At 40.0% G+C, this 18,758-nt stretch overlaps 2 protein-coding genes and 1 long non-coding RNA gene across 3 annotated transcripts; 2 read left to right on the top strand and 1 right to left on the bottom strand.

Moving 5' to 3' along the window:
* Nucleotides 1–224: 224 nt before the first annotated feature.
* On the bottom strand, nt 225–1,267 carry LOC107778456 (uncharacterized). The gene is made up of 3 exons (XR_001646383.2): nt 1,128–1,267; nt 978–1,035; nt 225–858 (listed from the first exon to the last, which is right to left on the bottom strand). It is a non-coding gene; the product is annotated as an uncharacterized LOC107778456 (long non-coding RNA).
* On the top strand, nt 603–1,786 carry LOC107778448 (protein SOSEKI 5-like). Its single transcript, XM_016598707.2, has 3 exons — nt 603–834; nt 954–1,023; nt 1,130–1,786. The coding sequence occupies exons 1-3, from the start codon at nt 603–605 to the stop codon at nt 1,710–1,712; spliced, it is 885 nt and encodes a 294-aa protein (XP_016454193.1). The 3' UTR covers nt 1,713–1,786.
* A 16,094-nt stretch (nt 1,787–17,880) lies between these two features.
* Nucleotides 17,881–18,501, top strand: LOC107778438 (zinc finger protein ZAT7-like). Its single transcript, XM_016598697.2, has one exon. It carries the CDS (start codon nt 17,881–17,883, stop codon nt 18,499–18,501), a length of 621 nt encoding a protein of 206 aa, XP_016454183.1.
* The last annotated feature ends 257 nt before the right edge of the window (nt 18,502–18,758 follow it).

The raw sequence follows: 18,758 nt of genomic DNA, 5'->3' as shown, positions 1-18,758 counted from the left end.
TCAAACCCCATATATATATATATATATATATATATATATATATATATATATATATATATATATATATATATATGTTGATCGGGTTTCAAGATTAAAATCTTAGGCAGATGCATTGATCGATTTGGGGGTACAACTTGACTTTTTGTGCGCTGTCCGGGTTCGATTCAAACTCTAGCATTTGCTCAAATTTTATTTGACATTATAGTTTATTCGCCACTTTCAAATTCTTGGTCCCGCTATGGTGAAGAGGGGGATGCAAATCATTAAACAATCTGAAGAAGCAAAGAGCTTCTAACTAATACAGACATCACATGTCCCACAATACAGACTTCTTGAATTCTGAACTTTGAGACTACAACTAAACTAACACATCAAATCCCATCAAATTCAACTCCCCTCATTCACGGCACTCTTTTTTTGAGACTTGATATCCCTCTCACGGACTTGATTTTCATTACCCGCCACCCCTCAATCTTATATTTATATTCAATTGCATGTTCCCGCTAAACTACAATCTATAACTTACAACTGAAGAGCAATTCTTCTCAAAATCTCACTCGAAAAGGTACTGAGTTGAAATTCCAATCAAACTAAAGAGATCGATGGCAGTCGCAACGAGTTCCAATTCCCGATCAAGCACTGAGCTTTTGATCCCTAAGAAATGGAATCATAGGGAGATCAATTCTCCTGAGAGAAACATGATTTGGATTGAACCAAAACCTAAGGCTTTCAAAACTGTCCCTGTTATTTATTATCTGTGCAGAAATGGCCAACTTGAGCATCCTCATTTCATTGAAGTTCCGTTCTCTTCCTCTGATGGACTCTATCTCATAGGTAATTGATATAACACTATATTGACTGCGATTTATGGAATTTTCAGTGTGTTAAAATTAAAGAATTTTCAAATATAACACTATATTGATTGTTGATTTTTTATTTGCTCTTATTCTCAGATGTGCTAAATCGGTTGAACTTACTGAGAGGAAAAGGCATGGCTTATTTGTTCTCCTGGTCTTGCAAGCGGTACTTTAGTTTCTGCAAAAAAAAAAAATTATATTTCAGATAAAATAAACGATTATTTTTTGTTTTATTTGCAATTTTATGTATAAAATTTGATGATTTTTTACAGGAGCTATAAAAATGGATACGTGTGGCACGATTTATCGGAGAACGAATTGATTCATCCAACGAACGGTCACGATTACGTTCTCAAAGGATCGGAGCTTCTAGAAACTTCAATGAGTTCCCGATTTTGTGAAATTTCACGTTCTGATCACTCGGATGAAAATCGCGATTCTTCTTCTTCGACTACGGCGATCATGAGGAGGAGGAATCAGTCGTGGAGTTCATTCGAGAATCCTCGACAAGAGTACAGTGTAGTGTACAAGTGTGAGTCCGGGCTAGAAATCGCCGGAAAATTCAATTCATCGGCGGCGGACGCGGCGACAAAGACGGAGGAGAAGCGGAGGGAACAGGAGAATAAGAGTGGGGAGCTGAGCAGAGAAGAATTGTCTCCGCCACTGTCGATGGATAGTTCTGATGGAATCGACGGTGGAAGTGGATCGAAGGACGTTGATCTAACGGCTGAGAATGAGTTTAGCGGTGGTGGTAGAATGAGGGCGTCTCGTGTTGTGATGCAGCTTATAACTTGTGGATCGTCCACCTCAGTTGACTGCTCATCGCTAAAAGGCAAAAATAGGACCAAATATTGATTAAAAGTTTAAAATAATTCTGTCAACCTGAAGTACTGAGCGACAACTGGTACTAAAAATTGTGATTTCTCTTACCTAACATTTATTTCTTGTGAATCATTCAACATATGCTGCGAATTAAAAAACATTTCTAAACTACTAAACTTTAATTAAACTAAAACGAATTTTTTTCTATTTTTTTGTAAGGCAAATTGTTTGCGTGAATCATGTCTATATATTATTGATTGAATCGTTGTGTCCGCTAATGTTATTATTCACACCTATATATATAGTTGGATCCGTCGTTTTCCTTAATATGTTAGAAAATGGATTAACAAATTACTACTAGAGTATTATTTATGCAAAACATCCTACCTTAACTTCTTGTTTTTTGTTTCCTTTATATGCTTTGACATAAATCTGTGTAAAAGAATTGAGTATTTGATTATAGGGTTGGGTTTTGCATTTTGGCTATGATCTGATATTGGTCCACACTGTTGGCAGATGGTTCTGCCAATTGTATTGAAGAAAATTCTCTAAAAACATGTTTATGAATTATACCATGATCTTTTCTAATGTGGCCCTCCATGGTTTTTGCAATGTCTAATTGCTCTATTGCGTCCGAGCATCGGGTCTTATATAGTTCCAAAATAAAATTGGATTAGTGAAAAAAAAAAACTACAATCTTGCTCGATATCAACTCTGAAGTCTCGAGTACATGCCCCAGCCAAAAACAAATAAAATAAAATTAATACATGCACATTTGGCATGTCAACACCAATTGATGCTACGCCAACATTTTATCCTTAAAATGGGTAACAATTGAATTTTTACGCGGTTTAAAGGATATGTGATTTAATTTAATACGAATGATTTATGAATAGTAAATAATTGAATTAAAGGAAAACAAAGCGATCAAACCAAATGTGATGGATGATTAAGTCTAGCTTTGCGATAGATGTTGGAAATTGGTTCCGATCCGACCCTCGGAACGGGCTCGGTTGCAACTCAATAAACAAGCAACTGAAGAACGCTTTAAACAATAGCTAGAGAACAAAAATCAATTTTATTGCTTTGGTATGCGTGTCAACTGTAGTCTTTAAAATAAAAAAGTTCTCCCCTTTATATAGTAGAGGAGTTTCAGTCCTAGTACAATTTCAAGTACGATAAAAAAAATTTCTTCCAATAAACGTTGATATACAGTTGATATCGGGCGAGATTTGCGCTGTAATATCCGGTTAAGGGCGGATATTTCGGCCCCTCGATTGTCGTGTCTAACCGCCTTTCCCTTACCCTCAGTTCTCCACTTTACTCGAGCTCAATGCTTGGTCGTGTCTGGTTTCGAGCGCGCCATTCGTCTTCCCGGGAATCTGGTCCGTGGAAGCCTTCGGCTTTACCCGAGGCCATATCGGGTCGGGTTGTCCTCTCGTTTCTTTACAGGAAAATCGGGGGTAACTTTTATCCCCGATTTTACCCGCACACAGATAGTCCCCTCACTTTTCGGAGAGCAAATTTATAGAAACGACGAGATGTGATTAACTGACCCTTCCTTCCTTCGTACGCTATAAACGGGTTGACGAGTCAGCAAAATATCCCATCAGTCGCGTCGTTTTAACTTCGAACACGTGTCGGCCGTCGGTTGACCATCCTCGGTGGGCATCGAGTGCGAAACGTCACACATTAATTATCTCCCTCCTATAAAAGCTCCGATTTCTCTTTTTTCACTGTTTTACTTTCCGATTTCGAATCTTCTTAAGTTACCCTCGAACTTTTTACTTGTTCAGTATTCCTTCAAATCTTCATAAATTGTTCTTCACATCTTCATTTCTTCATCTCCAATCTTTAAATCTTCATATTTCGTCTTTAAATCTTCAAGTCAGACCTTCAAATCTTCTTACCCATCTTCACACCTTTATATCCGCCTTCAACCCTTCATATTCCTAGATAAAAATTGCAAAAATTTTGAAGTCTGTGCTTCAAAATACCACTCCATCAACTTCTACCCCGGCCACTAATATCGAAGCTACCCTGCCGGCAGTAGCCCCGAAACCTCCTCTTAAGGATTTTATCCTCGGAGGTTGTTCCACAGATAATAACTTTAAGGTCGAGAAGGCCTCCAAACAAGGAGATCGTGGTGAGGAGGTGTGTAGGTATATCTGCTCCATCACCGAATACCCCATTTCAAGGAGTGTGTCGAAGGAATCTGCAAACAATTGACATACTCCAAGCGCGAGTGACGCAAACTCTCTAAAGGCAAATGGGAGGCATGTTCCCATGGTGAGTGTCTTTCTTCTCCTGGTTGAATATCCTTTTTATTCTATCGTCACTTCGACTAAGTCCTTTTTTCTTTTCATAGGTTTGCCCAAGACCATCGAGCTTCGAGAAATATTCAAGGGCGAGGCCTCGTCTCCATCTGCAAAACCCTCCTCTTCGTTACAACATACTGCCGAGGCTGCTACGAATAAGGAGGAGAAAACAAGAAAGAATAGGAGGTCCTCTGGCTCCTCGGATGCTCCCGCCGAGACCAAGAAGAAAAGGGTCTCGGTCAAGGTCAGAAAGACTACCAAGAAAAGTACTCATGCCAGGGTCCCGAACCCTGATTCTTTCTACCAGCTCAGGGACTACCCCGAGGATGATGATATATAGTTTGTTTTCCACGAGCCGGCCGACGCTGCACAATAGCTGGCAATGCCAAAGGGGGGCGACTGTAAGGCTGAACCTTCCTCAGCTCAGAAGCTCGAGGGAGAACCTTTGGCCACTGACCCTCGAGAGGCTAATCTGGTCCCGGGAGAGGCCACTGACGACATTGACGTCCCAGAGTCACCGTCCCACATGGAGTCTCTTTTTGTTGAGGCTCAGGCCGTCAGAGAAAAATCGACAGAGGCATCATGGGCTGCGGATGGAGGCCCTTAACCTATTTTTTGAAGGTATAGATGTCGGTGCACTGGAGGACTACTCCAGATTTGGACACCTGGATATCTCAAAAAGGTATGTGCTGCCGGGGTGAAGGGGGCCGATTTCAAGACCAAAGCTTATGAAGCAGTTCCCCACCCCATGCGTGGACCCTGGCCGTAAGAAGGCGGTTATGTTTACGGAACCGGCGGATACCAGATGGCTATCTGGACCGATCGGTGTAGCCAGCTACCTTTGCTCCTTGGTGACCGATGAGGACCAAGCAAAGATGAACGAGGTGGACGCGCGAGGCCTTTTCAACTAGGCACAACAGGCACTGAACATGGTATATTTTCTTGCCCCTATATCTTTGAAGAGTCCATTTTGCCCTAGCATACTCTAAAGATTTCGACATTTTTTATACCTCAGGCTTTGGTGCTTCATCATAAGAGCTTCCACCGGTCTCGGATGGAGGCGAGCCACCTTGAATTAGAGCTCAAGAAGAAGGTCCGGCAACAGGACATGTACAAAGCTCTTTCTGAGCAAAAATATGAGGTTCTTAGGGACCACTCCGTCCTCCAAGCCGAGCTAGAAAGAGCCGAAGAGGAGGCCTCGAAGGTGCAACGGGAACATGCCCTTTTTGGTTGAAAAGCTAAGAGTGTTTGAGATTAATAACGAGAGGCTAAGTGCAACTTCTAATGCCACAACCTCGCAGGTCTAAGAGAATATAGACCTGATCGACCAGCTTAGGGCCGAAATGAATAAGGTTAAAGCCTCAACTGAGGAGTTGAGGAGCAAAATAGATCTCCTTGCCTCGGAGCGGGATGCCACCAAAGAGGATTTGGAATCGACCAAAGATCAGCTCTGGGTGATGAAGGAAAAAGCCAACAAATGGTCTCGGTTGAATGAGGAGCTCCGGACGCAACTTAATTCGGCCGTTATGAAACGGGACACTCTTAGGCAAGAATACACCGCGCTGAAGTCCAAGTTGGAGGCGGCTTCGAATGAGGCCTCCGAAGTTCAGTACATGTTGGACAGTATAAGAATGATGTGGAGGTAGCCGAGACACGTGTAATAACAAAGGCCGAGTATATGAAGTGTTTGTCTCAGTGGGAGACCCTTAAGAAGGTTCATGCCCGGGGGATCGACCTAGCGACCGAGATCAAAAAGGCGAAGAGGCATGAGGCTGAGGCCAAAGAGAGATACCAACCCGATGGCTCGGGCAGCTAGTTAGGCTCCGATGAGGACTAGGCGGGAAATGCCTTAGTTTATTTTTTTTGTTTTCCCTTATATTTTTGTATTTTGGGGTCGTTTTATAGTGCCTCTATAAATACCTTTTTGGTATATATGTATATAAAAAGTTTTCTTCGGCTATGCATTGTGTCTTTTACTTTTATATACTTGCTTGTGTCTAAAACTTATAATATGCTATTGATGTTTAGCGTAGGATTTGACATCGTTTAAATTGTTCGTTCCATAAATCTCGGATGAGGCCTGGATTAAGTAATAACTCTGAATTGCTTCGGCTTCGGGGGACCCGATAAAAATGAAGTCTTTGTTAACATTTTGAACGTTTTCGCCGGACACAATCATTCTTTGCCGAAATTCAAGACCGAGTAATTTGACAGGGTCTAACTTAGTCTTTTTTTTGTTATCAAAAATATGTAAGGACCTTACTTTTCAAGTACGAACTCAGACGTCTCTGAGCCATTTAATTTGGTCGTGGCCTTTTGCGCTTGGGCCCTGCCTAGTAGGCTCGGTGCCTCCGGGATTTAGTAACCTGAATTTTTCGGTCTTATCACAGGGTAGCATTCCCTAATTCGGGAAAGCCCATATGCTTAAGTGTTTTGAGCCCAACATTTGTTCTAGGTAACTTTTGACAATAACATTGTTTATGAAAATGTGAGCCGATGAAACACAGAAGGTAAATTTCTTTCATTATTTTGAATGTCATGTAAATAGTGATGGTACAAAAGCTATTTGTCATGGCGAAAATGAGCTATATGGGCATGATTCGTTTGACCATTTGACCCTTACACTTAATCTTAATATTCAAGTCTTGGCTTTAAATATGGAATAAAAATGCCTTCTACATTCCCTAACTCAGGACCTTGACTTAGGGTGTGATGGCCTCCCAGTATTCGAGACCGAATTTATGAGGGCTCGAATACTATCGATCTAATACGGGTGATCCGCATTCCTCGGCCTTAGGATGATCTTTAAAACTAGGGTATCACATTTTACTGTTGCTTCGTTAAAAACCTTGCCGTAAAACCCATTTTGGAAAAAAATCGGTCCAAGGAAAAAAGAGTGCAACGCATGCTTTCAGACCTAATCCTTAGATTTGACTTTGACTGAGTAGTTGCACGTGTTAGTTCCAAGCGTGGTCACAAATAAGATTGTGCTCATACCTTAGTAGTAGTATCACTTTAAGTGTGCCACGTTCCAATTGTTGGGTAGTTTTACCCTATTTCTGGATTCGAGCTGGTACGAACCTTTCTCGGTTATACTGGTGACTCTGTATTGTCCTTCCCAGTTTGGGCCTAGTTTCCTGTCATTCAGGTTCTTGGTATGTAGTGTAACTCTCCTTAGTACCAAGTCCCCGAATTGGAAGTGTCGAAGGTTTGCCCTTCGGTTGTAATATATTCCCATGTATTATTTTTGGGCCGCTAACCAGACTAGGGCAGCTTCTCGCTTTTCGCTCGTTAAGTCTAAGCTCGTGTCCATGGCGTCGACATTTGACGTCTTCGTAGCGTATTGGAACCCTAGGCTTGGTTATCCTACCTCTACTGAAATTAGAGCTTCTGCGCCGTTGACTAGAGAGAACGATGTTTCACTGGTGCTTGACTTCGAAGTCGTTCGATATGCCCAAAAAAGCTCAGGAAAATTTTCTTTCCATTTCCCTTTTGAGTCTGTCAATCTCTTCTTTAGGTTTTGTAGTATAGTTTTGTTTGTTGATTCTGCTTGTCCATTCCCGCTTAAGTGGTAGGGAGTCGATAAAGTCTTTTTGATTTTGTGATCCACAAAAAACTTATTAATCTTGCCGCCGATGAACTACCTCCCGTTGTCGCACTTGATCTCGGCCGGTATCCCGAACCGACATATTATATGATCCCAAATGAAGTCAATGACCTCTTTTTCCCTAACTTTCTCGAACGCTGACCTACTTGGAAAAATAATCGGTCATAAGTAAGATGTACTGGGCTTTGTTAGGTGCCCACGGCAAGGGATCGACGATGTTCATTCCCCATTTCATGAACGGCTAGGGGGAAAAGATCGGGTGAAGCATCTCCCCCGGTTGGTAGATCATCGGGGCGTACCTCTAACATTCGTTACACTTTTGAACGAAGTCTTTAGCATCTTTTTCCATCTCGTTTTAGTAATAACTGGCTCTAATCAATTTTTGAACCAAGGACTAGGCTCCCGAATAGTTTCCACAAGTACACTCGTGTACTTCCCTCATCACGTAGTTGGTCTCCCCCCGACCCAAGCACCTTGCTAATGGTCCGAAAAATGATCTTCGGTATAATTTACCACCAACCAAGCTAAACCTGGCCGCCTTAGTACGTGGGGCCCTCGATTCTTTGGGATCCATGGCAAATTCCCTTTCTGAAGGTAGTCTATGTATTTGTTTCCCCAATCCCAAGTTAAGCTTGTTGAGTTTACCTCGGTGTGACCTTCCTCTATCACTGAATTCATCAATTGCACCACTGCTCCGGAATTGAATTCATCGAAGTCGACTAACGACCTTAGATTAGCCAACACATCAGCCTCGTTATTTTGATCTCGGGGTACATGATGTAGTGTCCATTCCTTAAACTGGTGCAATGTCACTTGAAACTTATCCAATTATCTCCTCATTTGGTCCTCTTATACTTTAAATGTCCCGTTAAATTGGTTAACAATGAGGAAGGAGTTGCACTTGGCTTCGATCACCTCAGCCCCCAGGCTCTTAGCCAGTTCTAGACCTACAATCATAGCCTCATATTCGGCTTCGTTGTTAGTCAATTTCACAGTTCTAATAGATTGTCTTATTACATTACCCATAGGTGGTTTTAATACGATTGCCAACCTATACCTTTCCGCATTAGAAGAACCGTCCGTGAATAGGGTCCAAACCCCTGAGCTAGTTTCCGACGCGACCAACAATTCTTTCTTGACCTCGAGGATCAAGGCCGGCATAAAGTCGGCCACGAAATCTGCCAAAATCTGAGATTTTGTGGCAATTCGGGGTTTATACTCAATATTGTACCTGCTAATCTCTAAGGCCTTTTTGGCCAGTCGACCCGAGAATTCGGGTTTATGCATAACATTTCTTAGCGGGTACGAGGTCACGACACATATAAGGTGACATTGAAAATATTGTTTTAGTTTTCTAGATGCGCTTAATAAGGCGAGTGATAACTTTTCTAAGTGTGGATACCTCGTTTCGAAATCGCCTAGGGTTCTACTAAAATAATAAATAGTAAATTACGTACCTTCTTCTTCCCAAAACAGGACAACACTTACCGCTACCTCAGAGACTGCCTAGTAGAGGTATAGCTGCTCATTTATCTGCGGGGTATGCAGCAGAGGAGGTCTTGATAGATATTGTTTGAGTTTTTCTAAAGCTTGCTGACATTCCGGCATGGCTTCGATCACCTCAGCCCCCAGGCTCTTAGCCAGTTCTAGACCTAAAATCAAAGCCTCATATTCGGCTTCGTTGTTAGTCAATTTCACAATTCTAATAGATTGCTTATTACGTTACCCGCATGTGTTTTTAATATGATTCCCAACCGGTACCTTTTCGCGTTAGAAGCACCGTCCGTGAATAGGGTCCAAACCCCTAAGCTAGTTTTCGAGGCGAGCAACAATTCTTTCTTGACCTCGGGGATCAAGGCCGGCATAAAGTCGGCCACGAAATCTGCCAAAATCTGAGATTTTATGGCAATTCGGGGTTTATACTCAATATTGTACCTGCTAATCTCTAAGGCCTATTTGGCTAGTCGACCCGAGAGTTCGGGTTTATGCATAGCATTTCTTAGCAGGTACGAGGTCACGACACATATAAGGTGACATTGAAAATATTATTTTAGTTTTCTAGATGCACTTAATAAGGCGAGTGATAACTTTTCTAAGTGTGGATACCTCGTTTCGGAATCGCCTAGGGTTCTACTAAAATAATAAATAGTAAATTACGTACCTTCTTCTTCCCAGAACAGGGCACCACTTACCGCTACCTCGGAGACTGCCTAGTAGAGGTATAGCTGCTCATTTATCTTCGGGGTATGCAGCAGAGGAGGTCTTGATAGATATTGTTTGAGTTTTTCTAAAGCCTGCTGACATTCCGGCGTGGCTTCGATCACCTCAGCCTCCAGGCTCTTAGCCAGTTCTAGACCTACAATCATAGCCTCATATTCGGCTTCGTTGTTAGTAAATTTCATAGTTCTAATAGATTGCCTTATTACGTTACCCGCAGGTGTTTTTAATATGATTCCCAACCGGTACCTTTTCGCGTTAGAAGTACCGTCCGTGAATAGGGTCCAAACCCCTGATCTAGTTTCCGATTCGAGCAACAATTCTTTCTTGACCTAGGTGATTAAAGCCGGCATAAAGTCGGCCACGAAATCTGCTAAAATTTGAGATTTTATGGCAGTTCGGGGTTTATACTCAATATTCTAACCGCTAATCTCTAAGGCCTATTTGGCCAGTCGACCTGCTAGTTCGGGTTTATGCATAACATTTCTTAGCGGGTACGAGGTCACGACACATATGAGGTGACATTCTAAATACGGTTTTAGTTTTCTAGATACGCTTAATAAGGCGAGTGCTAATTTTTTTAAGTGTGGATACCTCATTTCGGAATCGCCTAGGGTTCTACTAAAATAATAAATTGGAAATTACGTACCTTCTTCTTCCTGGTCCAGGACACCACTTACCGCTACCTCGGAGACTGCCTAGTAGAGGTATAGCTGCTCATTTATCTTTGGGGTGTGCAACAAAAGAGGGCTTGATAAATATTTTTTGAGTTTTTCTACAGCCTGCTGACATTCCGGGGTCCAATAGAAGTCATTCTTCTACTTCAGCAATGAGAAAAATCGGTGGCTTATCATATGACCTCGAAATATACTGGCCCAGTGCGTCTATCCGCCCGGTCAATCTCTGTACCGCCTTAACATTGTCGACTACGGTGATATCTTCTATTGCTTTTATCTTATCCAGGTTGATCTCTATTCCCCGGTTGGATACCATAAAATCGAGGAACCTGCCCGAGCCGACCCCGAAGGCATATTTCTCCGAATTCAGGTTCATGTTGTATTTCCTCAGCATTTCGAAGGTTTCCTGCAAATGCTTCAAAAGACATGTGCTCGCAGGAATTTAACTAACATATCATCAATATTAACCTCCATTGATTTTCCTATTGATTTTTCAAACATCCGGTTAACTAGGCGATGATATGTGGCACCGGCATTTTTTAACCCAAACGGTATTACGTTGTAACAATAGGTGCCGAATTTAGTTATAAAAGAAGTTTTTTCTTGGTCGCCTGTGTCCATACATATTTAGTTATACCCGTTTTAGGCATCGAGAAAACTCAGTGTCTCGTGCCCGGTCGTCGCATCGATCATTCGGTCATATAAGTTCTTATAATCTACACACATTCTAAGTTTATTTCCCTTTTTAGGCACGACCACTACGTTAGCTAGCGAATTCGAGTATTTAACTTCCTGAATGGAACCTATTTTTAAAAGTTTAGATACCCCGTATTTGAAGAATGCGTGTTTGATCTCGGACTCTTCTATTTTACCGGGTGGAATTTTGGATCAAAGCATTATTTATGAGTTTTCATCTCCGGTGGGATCTCTGTCATATCTAAGTGGGACCAGGCAAAACAATCGACATTAGCTTTAAAAAAATCAATAAGTTTTTTCCTGATCTCGGGAGTTAACCCCGTGCCCAGGTATACCTGCTCCAATTCCTCGATTGTTGATTTGGTGGCATCGATATCATCGGGTGCTATAAAGGATCTCGGGACACCGAACTCACCCTCTTCATTTGCTGTGTGTTCCCCATGTTTCCTTGGAACGGCCAGGATCGGGGCCGCTGATTGCTATTTGGTTTCTTTCTCTTCGACCAGTCCCCTACCTTTTGATGTTGTGACCGCGGGCACCGAGATCACTTCCTCAACAACGAACATCTCCTTTGCGGTCGGTTGTTCCCAGTAGACCGTTTTGATTCCGCCTGGGATGGGAAACTTCAACGCCTGATGTAGGGTCGAAGGCACTGCTCTCATGTTGTATACCCATGGCCTCCCAAACAAGGCATTGTATCTCATATCCCCATCGATCACACAAAATTCCGTTTCCTGGTTGGTCCCGGCAATGTTTACTAGTAGGATTATTTCACCCTTCGTCGTCTCACATGCCATGTTGAACCCATTCAATACTCGACTGCCGATACAATTTGGTCCAATAATCTCAGTTTTCTACAACCCTCCATTGGATGATATTGGCTGAGCTACCTCGATCAATTAACACACGCTTATCTTGAGATTTATTAATAAGTATGGATATTACCAGTGTGTTATTGTGAGGCTGGATGATGCCCTTAACATCCTCGTCGCTGAACGAGATGGACCCTTTCGGGACGTACTCCCTAGTGTATTTTTCCCTTATGATAGAAACTTTGGTGCGCTTTATCATTGGCCCTTGTGGGACCTACTCCCCCAATGATCATGTTGATCACATGTTGAGGCTCCTCCTACTCAGTTTGATTTTTGGCATCCCTATTTTTGAATTGATATTTGGATCGTTCACTTAGGAATTCCCGAAGATGCCCATTGTTGAATAGACGAGCTACTTCTTCCCTTAGCTGTCGACAATTTTCAGTCCTGTGACCGTGAGTACCGTGGTATTTGCATACCAATTTATGATCGCTTTGTGTGGGATCAGAATGAAGTGGCGTAGGCTATTTGGTCTCCTTGATACAACCAATGGCTGACACTATACACGCAACATCCATGTTGAAGTTATATTTCGATAGTCTCGGGGCTTCCCTGCCCCCAAGTGATCTGTTGAAACTGTTCTTACTCATCAAACCTCGGTTTCTAGGTCCTTGGTCTCTTCTCCTGTCGTTTCTAGCTGGGTGGCGACCGGGTCCGTTTCCCCTTCTATCCGAGCTGAATAGCTGATACCGATCTCGGACCAGCCTTGGCTCCTGATCCATAATTCTTTTAGATCTATCATTCGCTCTATTGGGGTAAACACACCCCGAGGGGGGCCCAATTAGTCGTCCTCGACTCTGATCTTTGACTGGTACCTGTTATGAACATCGGCCCAAGTAATCGCCGGGTACTTCATCAAGTTTTGCTTCAATTGTTGAGAAGCAATGGAACTTTGGGGGTTGAGCCCTTGAGTGAACGCCTGAACGGCTAAATCATCTGCGACCGGGGGTAGGTCCATCCGTCCGATTTGGAACCTAGACACGAACTCCCTAAGCATCTCGTTGTCTCTTTGTTTGACTTTGAAGAGGTTCGATTTTCTCTTCTAGACCTTAGTGACTCCAACATGGGCTTTAATGAAGGCATCTGCAAGCATAGAAAATGAATCAATAGAATTTAGAGGTAGGTTATGGTACCATATCATTGCCGCTTTGGATAAGGTTTCCCCAAGACTCGAATCCGATCTCGTCGTCTTCTAGATCATTGCCTTTTATTGTGCATGTATAATAGGTTACATGCTCGCTTGGATATGTGGTCTCGTTATATTTAGGAATATCGTGCATTCGAAATCTCTTCGAAATTGGCTTCGGTTCCGCATTCGGGGGGGGGGAGGGTTTCTCAATGAACTTTTTGGAATCCGGCCCTTTCAATATTGGAGCTACTCCTGGGATCTGATCGACCCTCGAATTATAAGTTTTCACCTTCTTGTCAATTGCCTCTATCTTATCTTCACCAGACTCCACCCACTTTGTTAGCGCTTCAAGCATTTTCATCACCTAGAAAGTTTCTCCGGGTCCAAACTCATCCGGTTCCACAACAATTCGTTCATCTCTCCAAGCGTTTTCTCTAACCTGCTCGAGTTTGGTCATGTTTGGGCATGATTTAAATTTGTAGTTGTGCTATTGCTACTTGCTGAGCTTGTAGTATTTCAAAAATCAATTGTAAGCTAACTCCATCACCTTCCCCTTCGGGTGCTTCCCGAGCCGATGGCTGGGGTGCCCCGCGAATGCTATTTTTGGGATCAGTTGGCAGGTTGATGTTGATGGCAACTTGTAAGTTAGCATCGATCGGATCCGCGATTGGAACACCATTAGGATCAATAGGGGTACGTCACTGCTTGGTACCACGTTATTGTTTTCAACGTGGTGGCCTGACTCGGCATCAACGTTCAAGTGAGCAGACTGAGAATTTGACATTTAAAATAAACTCGAAATCAAAATTAAAAGAGCAAGCATAAAATAGGGTGTATTATGGAGATTCGTATTAAATCACCACTATTATCCTTAGCCCCATGGTGAGCACCAAACTGTTTACCCTTAAAATGAGTAACAATTGAATTTATACGCAGTTTAAAAGTTATGTGATTTAATTTAACACGAATGATCTAAGAACAATAAATAATTGAATTAAAGGAAAACAAAGCGATCAAACCAAATGTGATGGATGATTAAGTCTAACTTTACGATAGACGTTGGAAATCGGTTTCGATCCAGCCCTCGGAACGGGCTTGGTCGCAATTCAATAAACAAGGAGCTGAAGAACACTTTAAATAATAACTAAAGAACAAAAATTAACTTTATTGCTTTGGTATGCCAACAATGGTCCTCAAAATAAAAAAGTTCCCCCCTTTATGTAGTAGGAGAGTTTCAGTCTTAGTACAAGTCTAAGTAAGGTAAAAAATCTTTTTCTTCCAGTAAACGTTGATATGCAGTTGATATCGGGGGAGATTTGCGCCGTAATATCCTATTAAGGATGGATATTTCGGCCTCTCGATTGTCCTGTCTAACCGTTTCTCCCTTATCCTCGGTTCTCCACTTTGCTATAGCTCAATGCTTGGCCGAGTCCGGTTTCAAGCGCACCATTCGTCCTCTCTGGGTTCTGGTCCCTGGAAGCCTTCGTCTTTACACATCGGGTCGGGCTGTACTCTCTTTTTCTTAATGACTTTATCCCCGATTTTACCCGCACACACTCACAAAATAGAAAGTAAAAAAAAAAAGGAAAAAAAGGTACATTTATATATTATTGCTCTCCCTTTTTCTTTTTTTGTTTTCCATTTGGTTGTCCGCTACGCCTCATGTAAGGCTCGTTAAAAAAGTGAAGCGCTCCTAACCATGATTTCTTTTTTATTCTCAATACTCGAATCCGAGATCTTGGGTTAATGGGGAGGAATCGAATTCATCCACCAAAACCATTGGTGATTTGGTTTTCTCTTCCATAATTGCATATGTAGTATGTTTTACCGGAAAAGTAAAGAAAATTGAAAAAGACTAGCTAGTACCTTGCCTGCTGAAGTAGATTAAAAGGTCAATATTGTCAAGTGGGAATGCATAACTAGATATAATATAGTATCTCTCAATAACTACTTGAAGAACCAACAAAAAGTTGAAAAAGTCAACGATTGTTTTTAATCGAGCATAGCAAGTAACAATTTCTTTTTTTTTTAATCGATTTAAATCAAGCATAGCAACTAACAAAACGTTTGATACTGACTTTCGTTTTGCTAACTACATATTCAACGCAAGCTTTAATTGAAGGGCTTCGTCTTTGATGTCATCACTACTCTTAGTCAAAACACGTAGTACTTATTATTTGATGATATAAAATCATACCACTTCTTCCAATAAGCACTTGCCTATTTTCTTGAATTGAAGTTAGAAGAGTAAATAGGATTTTCTTTTCTTTGTAAGATAAATACTACGTAGATAATCACCATTGTACATATAGGTGGACCCACAATTTTAATGCAATTGGAACATCAGGGTGTTAAGTTATTTAAATTAATTATTTTCAAGGTATATACATATACATATACAAGATTCTGCCGAAGTTTATAGGTCTGGTAACCCCTCAATGTTATACACAAGTCCGCCTCTGATTTGATTGTAATATATAACTGCACGGAATAGTAATTATTTTTCTTTTTCTCTTTAATATAAGTAAAGAAAAAATATAACAATATAAAACTAGTGGATACACAAGATTAAATATTTTTTGTTAATACAATATAATGACACTATATATATACCTATGTATACTAAAATATAACAGTCACCGGAGAGGTAAACTTCCGGCCAATATACATATATACTTGGTAAATAATAGGAGTATTTTTTTTAATTACAAGTTTCTCAGATTACCCATTTTAAACACCCAACCCAATTATTTTCCCTTTTGAGTACGTTTTCGGCATGTCAATTTCTTTAGTTTTAATTATTTGACCTCATTTTAGTTGGTCTATAAAGCAATTTCATAGACTTTTCAAGAAATTTAATTTCGTATCAAGTTGTTGACTAGCTGCATATGGTAGCTGTACAATTGGTGTTGTTAACCTAACCCTACTAATACAAATAGCCGTAGTGGCCAGCCAATGTCCCATTCAATTCAATACAACTCCTTCTAGTAGTATTATACTCCCTCCGTTTTAATTTATGTGAACCCATTTGACTGGACATGAAGTTTAAGAAAAAATAGAAGACTTTTGAACTTGTTGTGTGACTATAAATCATTGCATAAAAGTAAATTGTTTCCAAATAAGAAAAGGGGTCATTCTTTTTTGCACGAACTAAAAAGGAAATATGTTCACATAAATTGAAATGGAGGGAGTAATAAAAATTTAGACAATAAATTCCAATAACTACATAACGAACCCACAATGACTTTACTTATTGTCGACACTATGATTTTTAAATTCAAATGTACGAACAAGAAGATGGACTAACCTTTTAGACATGACTTTCAAATAAAGACCAGTATTACATATATAGACTTCCTATAAATGTTCATACCTCACCTAATCCTTTATAACCCTATCCAATAGTGATACATGTATAGCAGACCAGTAATAGTATTGTTCCCATAGGGGCGGAGCTAGACTGTGAACGGGTTCGATCGAACTCACTAACTTTGGTTCCAACTCTTGTATTTGTTTCTAAAATTCATTGAATATGTATAAATCATTAATTTAGAACCCAGTAACTTAAAATGATTAGAATCCCGAACCCATAAGCTTTAAATTCTTGCTCCGCCTCTGCCTATATGTGTACATACTGAACTAATCCTTTATAATCCGAGATGGAGTCATGATTTGAAACTTACGGATACATGATTTTAATCCTTTTGAGTTATTAGGTGTTAATTAATAATTTGTACCTATTAAATACTTTTTTAAAAATGAATACAAAGTCTGAATTACCAAAAATACTAAGTTCTGCCGAATCCGTTTCCAACACTTTACCCTATCAATTAGTGATACATATCGTGGTGTGACTTTGAATATAATCGGCACCCACAGACGACAAATTTTGTAGAATTTAGAATTAATCGGGTTTAGAATATTGTATTTTTATAATATGTATATATTATTAATATTTTACATATTCCTTAAGAAAAATTGTCATAACTTTGAGTTGTGTTTACTGTATTTCTGCGAAAACTCATATCATTTTGTTTTGTCTCACTTTGTTAATATACGACTAGTTGAAACAATTGGCGTTATATATATATATATATATATATATATATATATATATATATATATACATATATATATATACCACTACTCCAGTCTGCCACACTTAGATTTTTGGAATCTTATATATTTTCTATATTTTTTCTTCTTATAATTATCCTTGTCATAACTTTGAGTTGTGTTTACTGTATTTCTGCGAAAACTCATATCATTTTGTTTTGTCTCACTTTGTTAATATACGACTAGTTGAAACAATTGGCGTAATTATATATATATATAATTTCTGATTTTTCTAATACTTCAAATATTAGTCAGTCATCCCTTAGATTTGTACCGAAGAAATAGTAGCAGAAGAAGTCTATTATTACGGAGATAATAACTGTTTTTTTTTTGAGTTCCCATTTGGTTTCGTGTTAACTTACAATATGTCGTCATTACAAGAAAGGTCAACTAATCAACGTCAAACTTCCCAACTACGTCTAAACCCTATAAATAACTAACCCCATAAAAATCCTCAATTTCATTCCTCTCATATCCTACAATCAAAACCAGCTACAAACAACTCCTTTTTTCACCCTCCAAATTAAAAAGAAAAAAAAGTGTAACATTTCTTAATATTTCAAGAAAACATGGTGTTTCTACCAACAAAAAGAGAAAGAGAAGAAGAAGATTTCCACAGCATAAAAACCATGGCAAATTGCTTGATGTTATTCTCAAACCAATCAAATGATTATCATTTTGACAATATTATGAAGTACAACAACTCAACAACTAATCGAGTTTTCGAGTGCAAGACTTGCAATCGCCAGTTTTCATCTTTTCAAGCATTAGGTGGCCATAGGGCAAGTCACAAGAAGCCAAGATTAAATATGAGAGAATTGAATAACTTGCAATTATTTCAGTTACCTAATATTAAACCTAAAACACATGAGTGTTCCATTTGTGGGCTTGAGTTTGCCTTAGGACAAGCTTTAGGAGGGCATATGAGAAGACATAGAGTTGTAATAACAACAACAACGACGACGACGACGACGGCGGAGGCTCAGTCTCAAACAAGTTGGACTCGGCTAAATGAATTCTCAAGGCATCAAGCTTTGATGAATAATGAAAATCTTGATCAAGCTCCTAATCGCCGAGTTCCTGTTGTTAAGAAATTGAATGGTCAGAGAGTTTTGTGTTTGGATTTGAACTTGACGCCATTGGAAAATGATCACTTAGAGTTTAATTTAGGTGCAGATTGTTTTTTATGATTGAACTTTCAATTTTCTTCTGATCTTCTTATGGGTATTGTGTTTATTTATCTGTTTGGTTGGTGTAAATTGTTCTTCCTACATATATTCCTTCAATTTTTCCCCTGCTCATTTTGGTTCCTTTCCTATATATGATATGGAGATATATTTGAAACACAATACAATTCTGTGTAGAGGTCCTGTTAAGCTGGATAAAATGTTGTATCCTCTTTTTAGATGTGGATTTTCGGGCTTTTCTATACGATGATACGATATGT

This window comes from Nicotiana tabacum, chromosome 23 (assembly GCF_000715075.1).
Source record: "Nicotiana tabacum cultivar K326 chromosome 23, ASM71507v2, whole genome shotgun sequence".
NCBI lineage: Eukaryota > Viridiplantae > Streptophyta > Magnoliopsida > Solanales > Solanaceae > Nicotiana > Nicotiana tabacum.
This window is presented reverse-complemented; position numbering and strand designations above follow the sequence as displayed.

Bases quoted from the DNA above. Each gene is read 5' to 3' on its own strand.
- LOC107778448 (XM_016598707.2), top strand. From the start codon at position 603: ATGGCAGTCGCAACGAGTTCCAATTCCCGATCAAGCACTGAGCTTTTG. The intron at 835-953 runs GTAATTGATATA...TCTTATTCTCAG, and splicing joins TGATGGACTCTATCTCATAG to ATGTGCTAAATCGGTTGAAC. The intron at 1,024-1,129 runs GTACTTTAGTTT...GATTTTTTACAG, and splicing joins TTCTCCTGGTCTTGCAAGCG to GAGCTATAAAAATGGATACG.
- LOC107778438 (XM_016598697.2), top strand. From the start codon at position 17,881: ATGGTGTTTCTACCAACAAAAAGAGAAAGAGAAGAAGAAGATTTCCAC.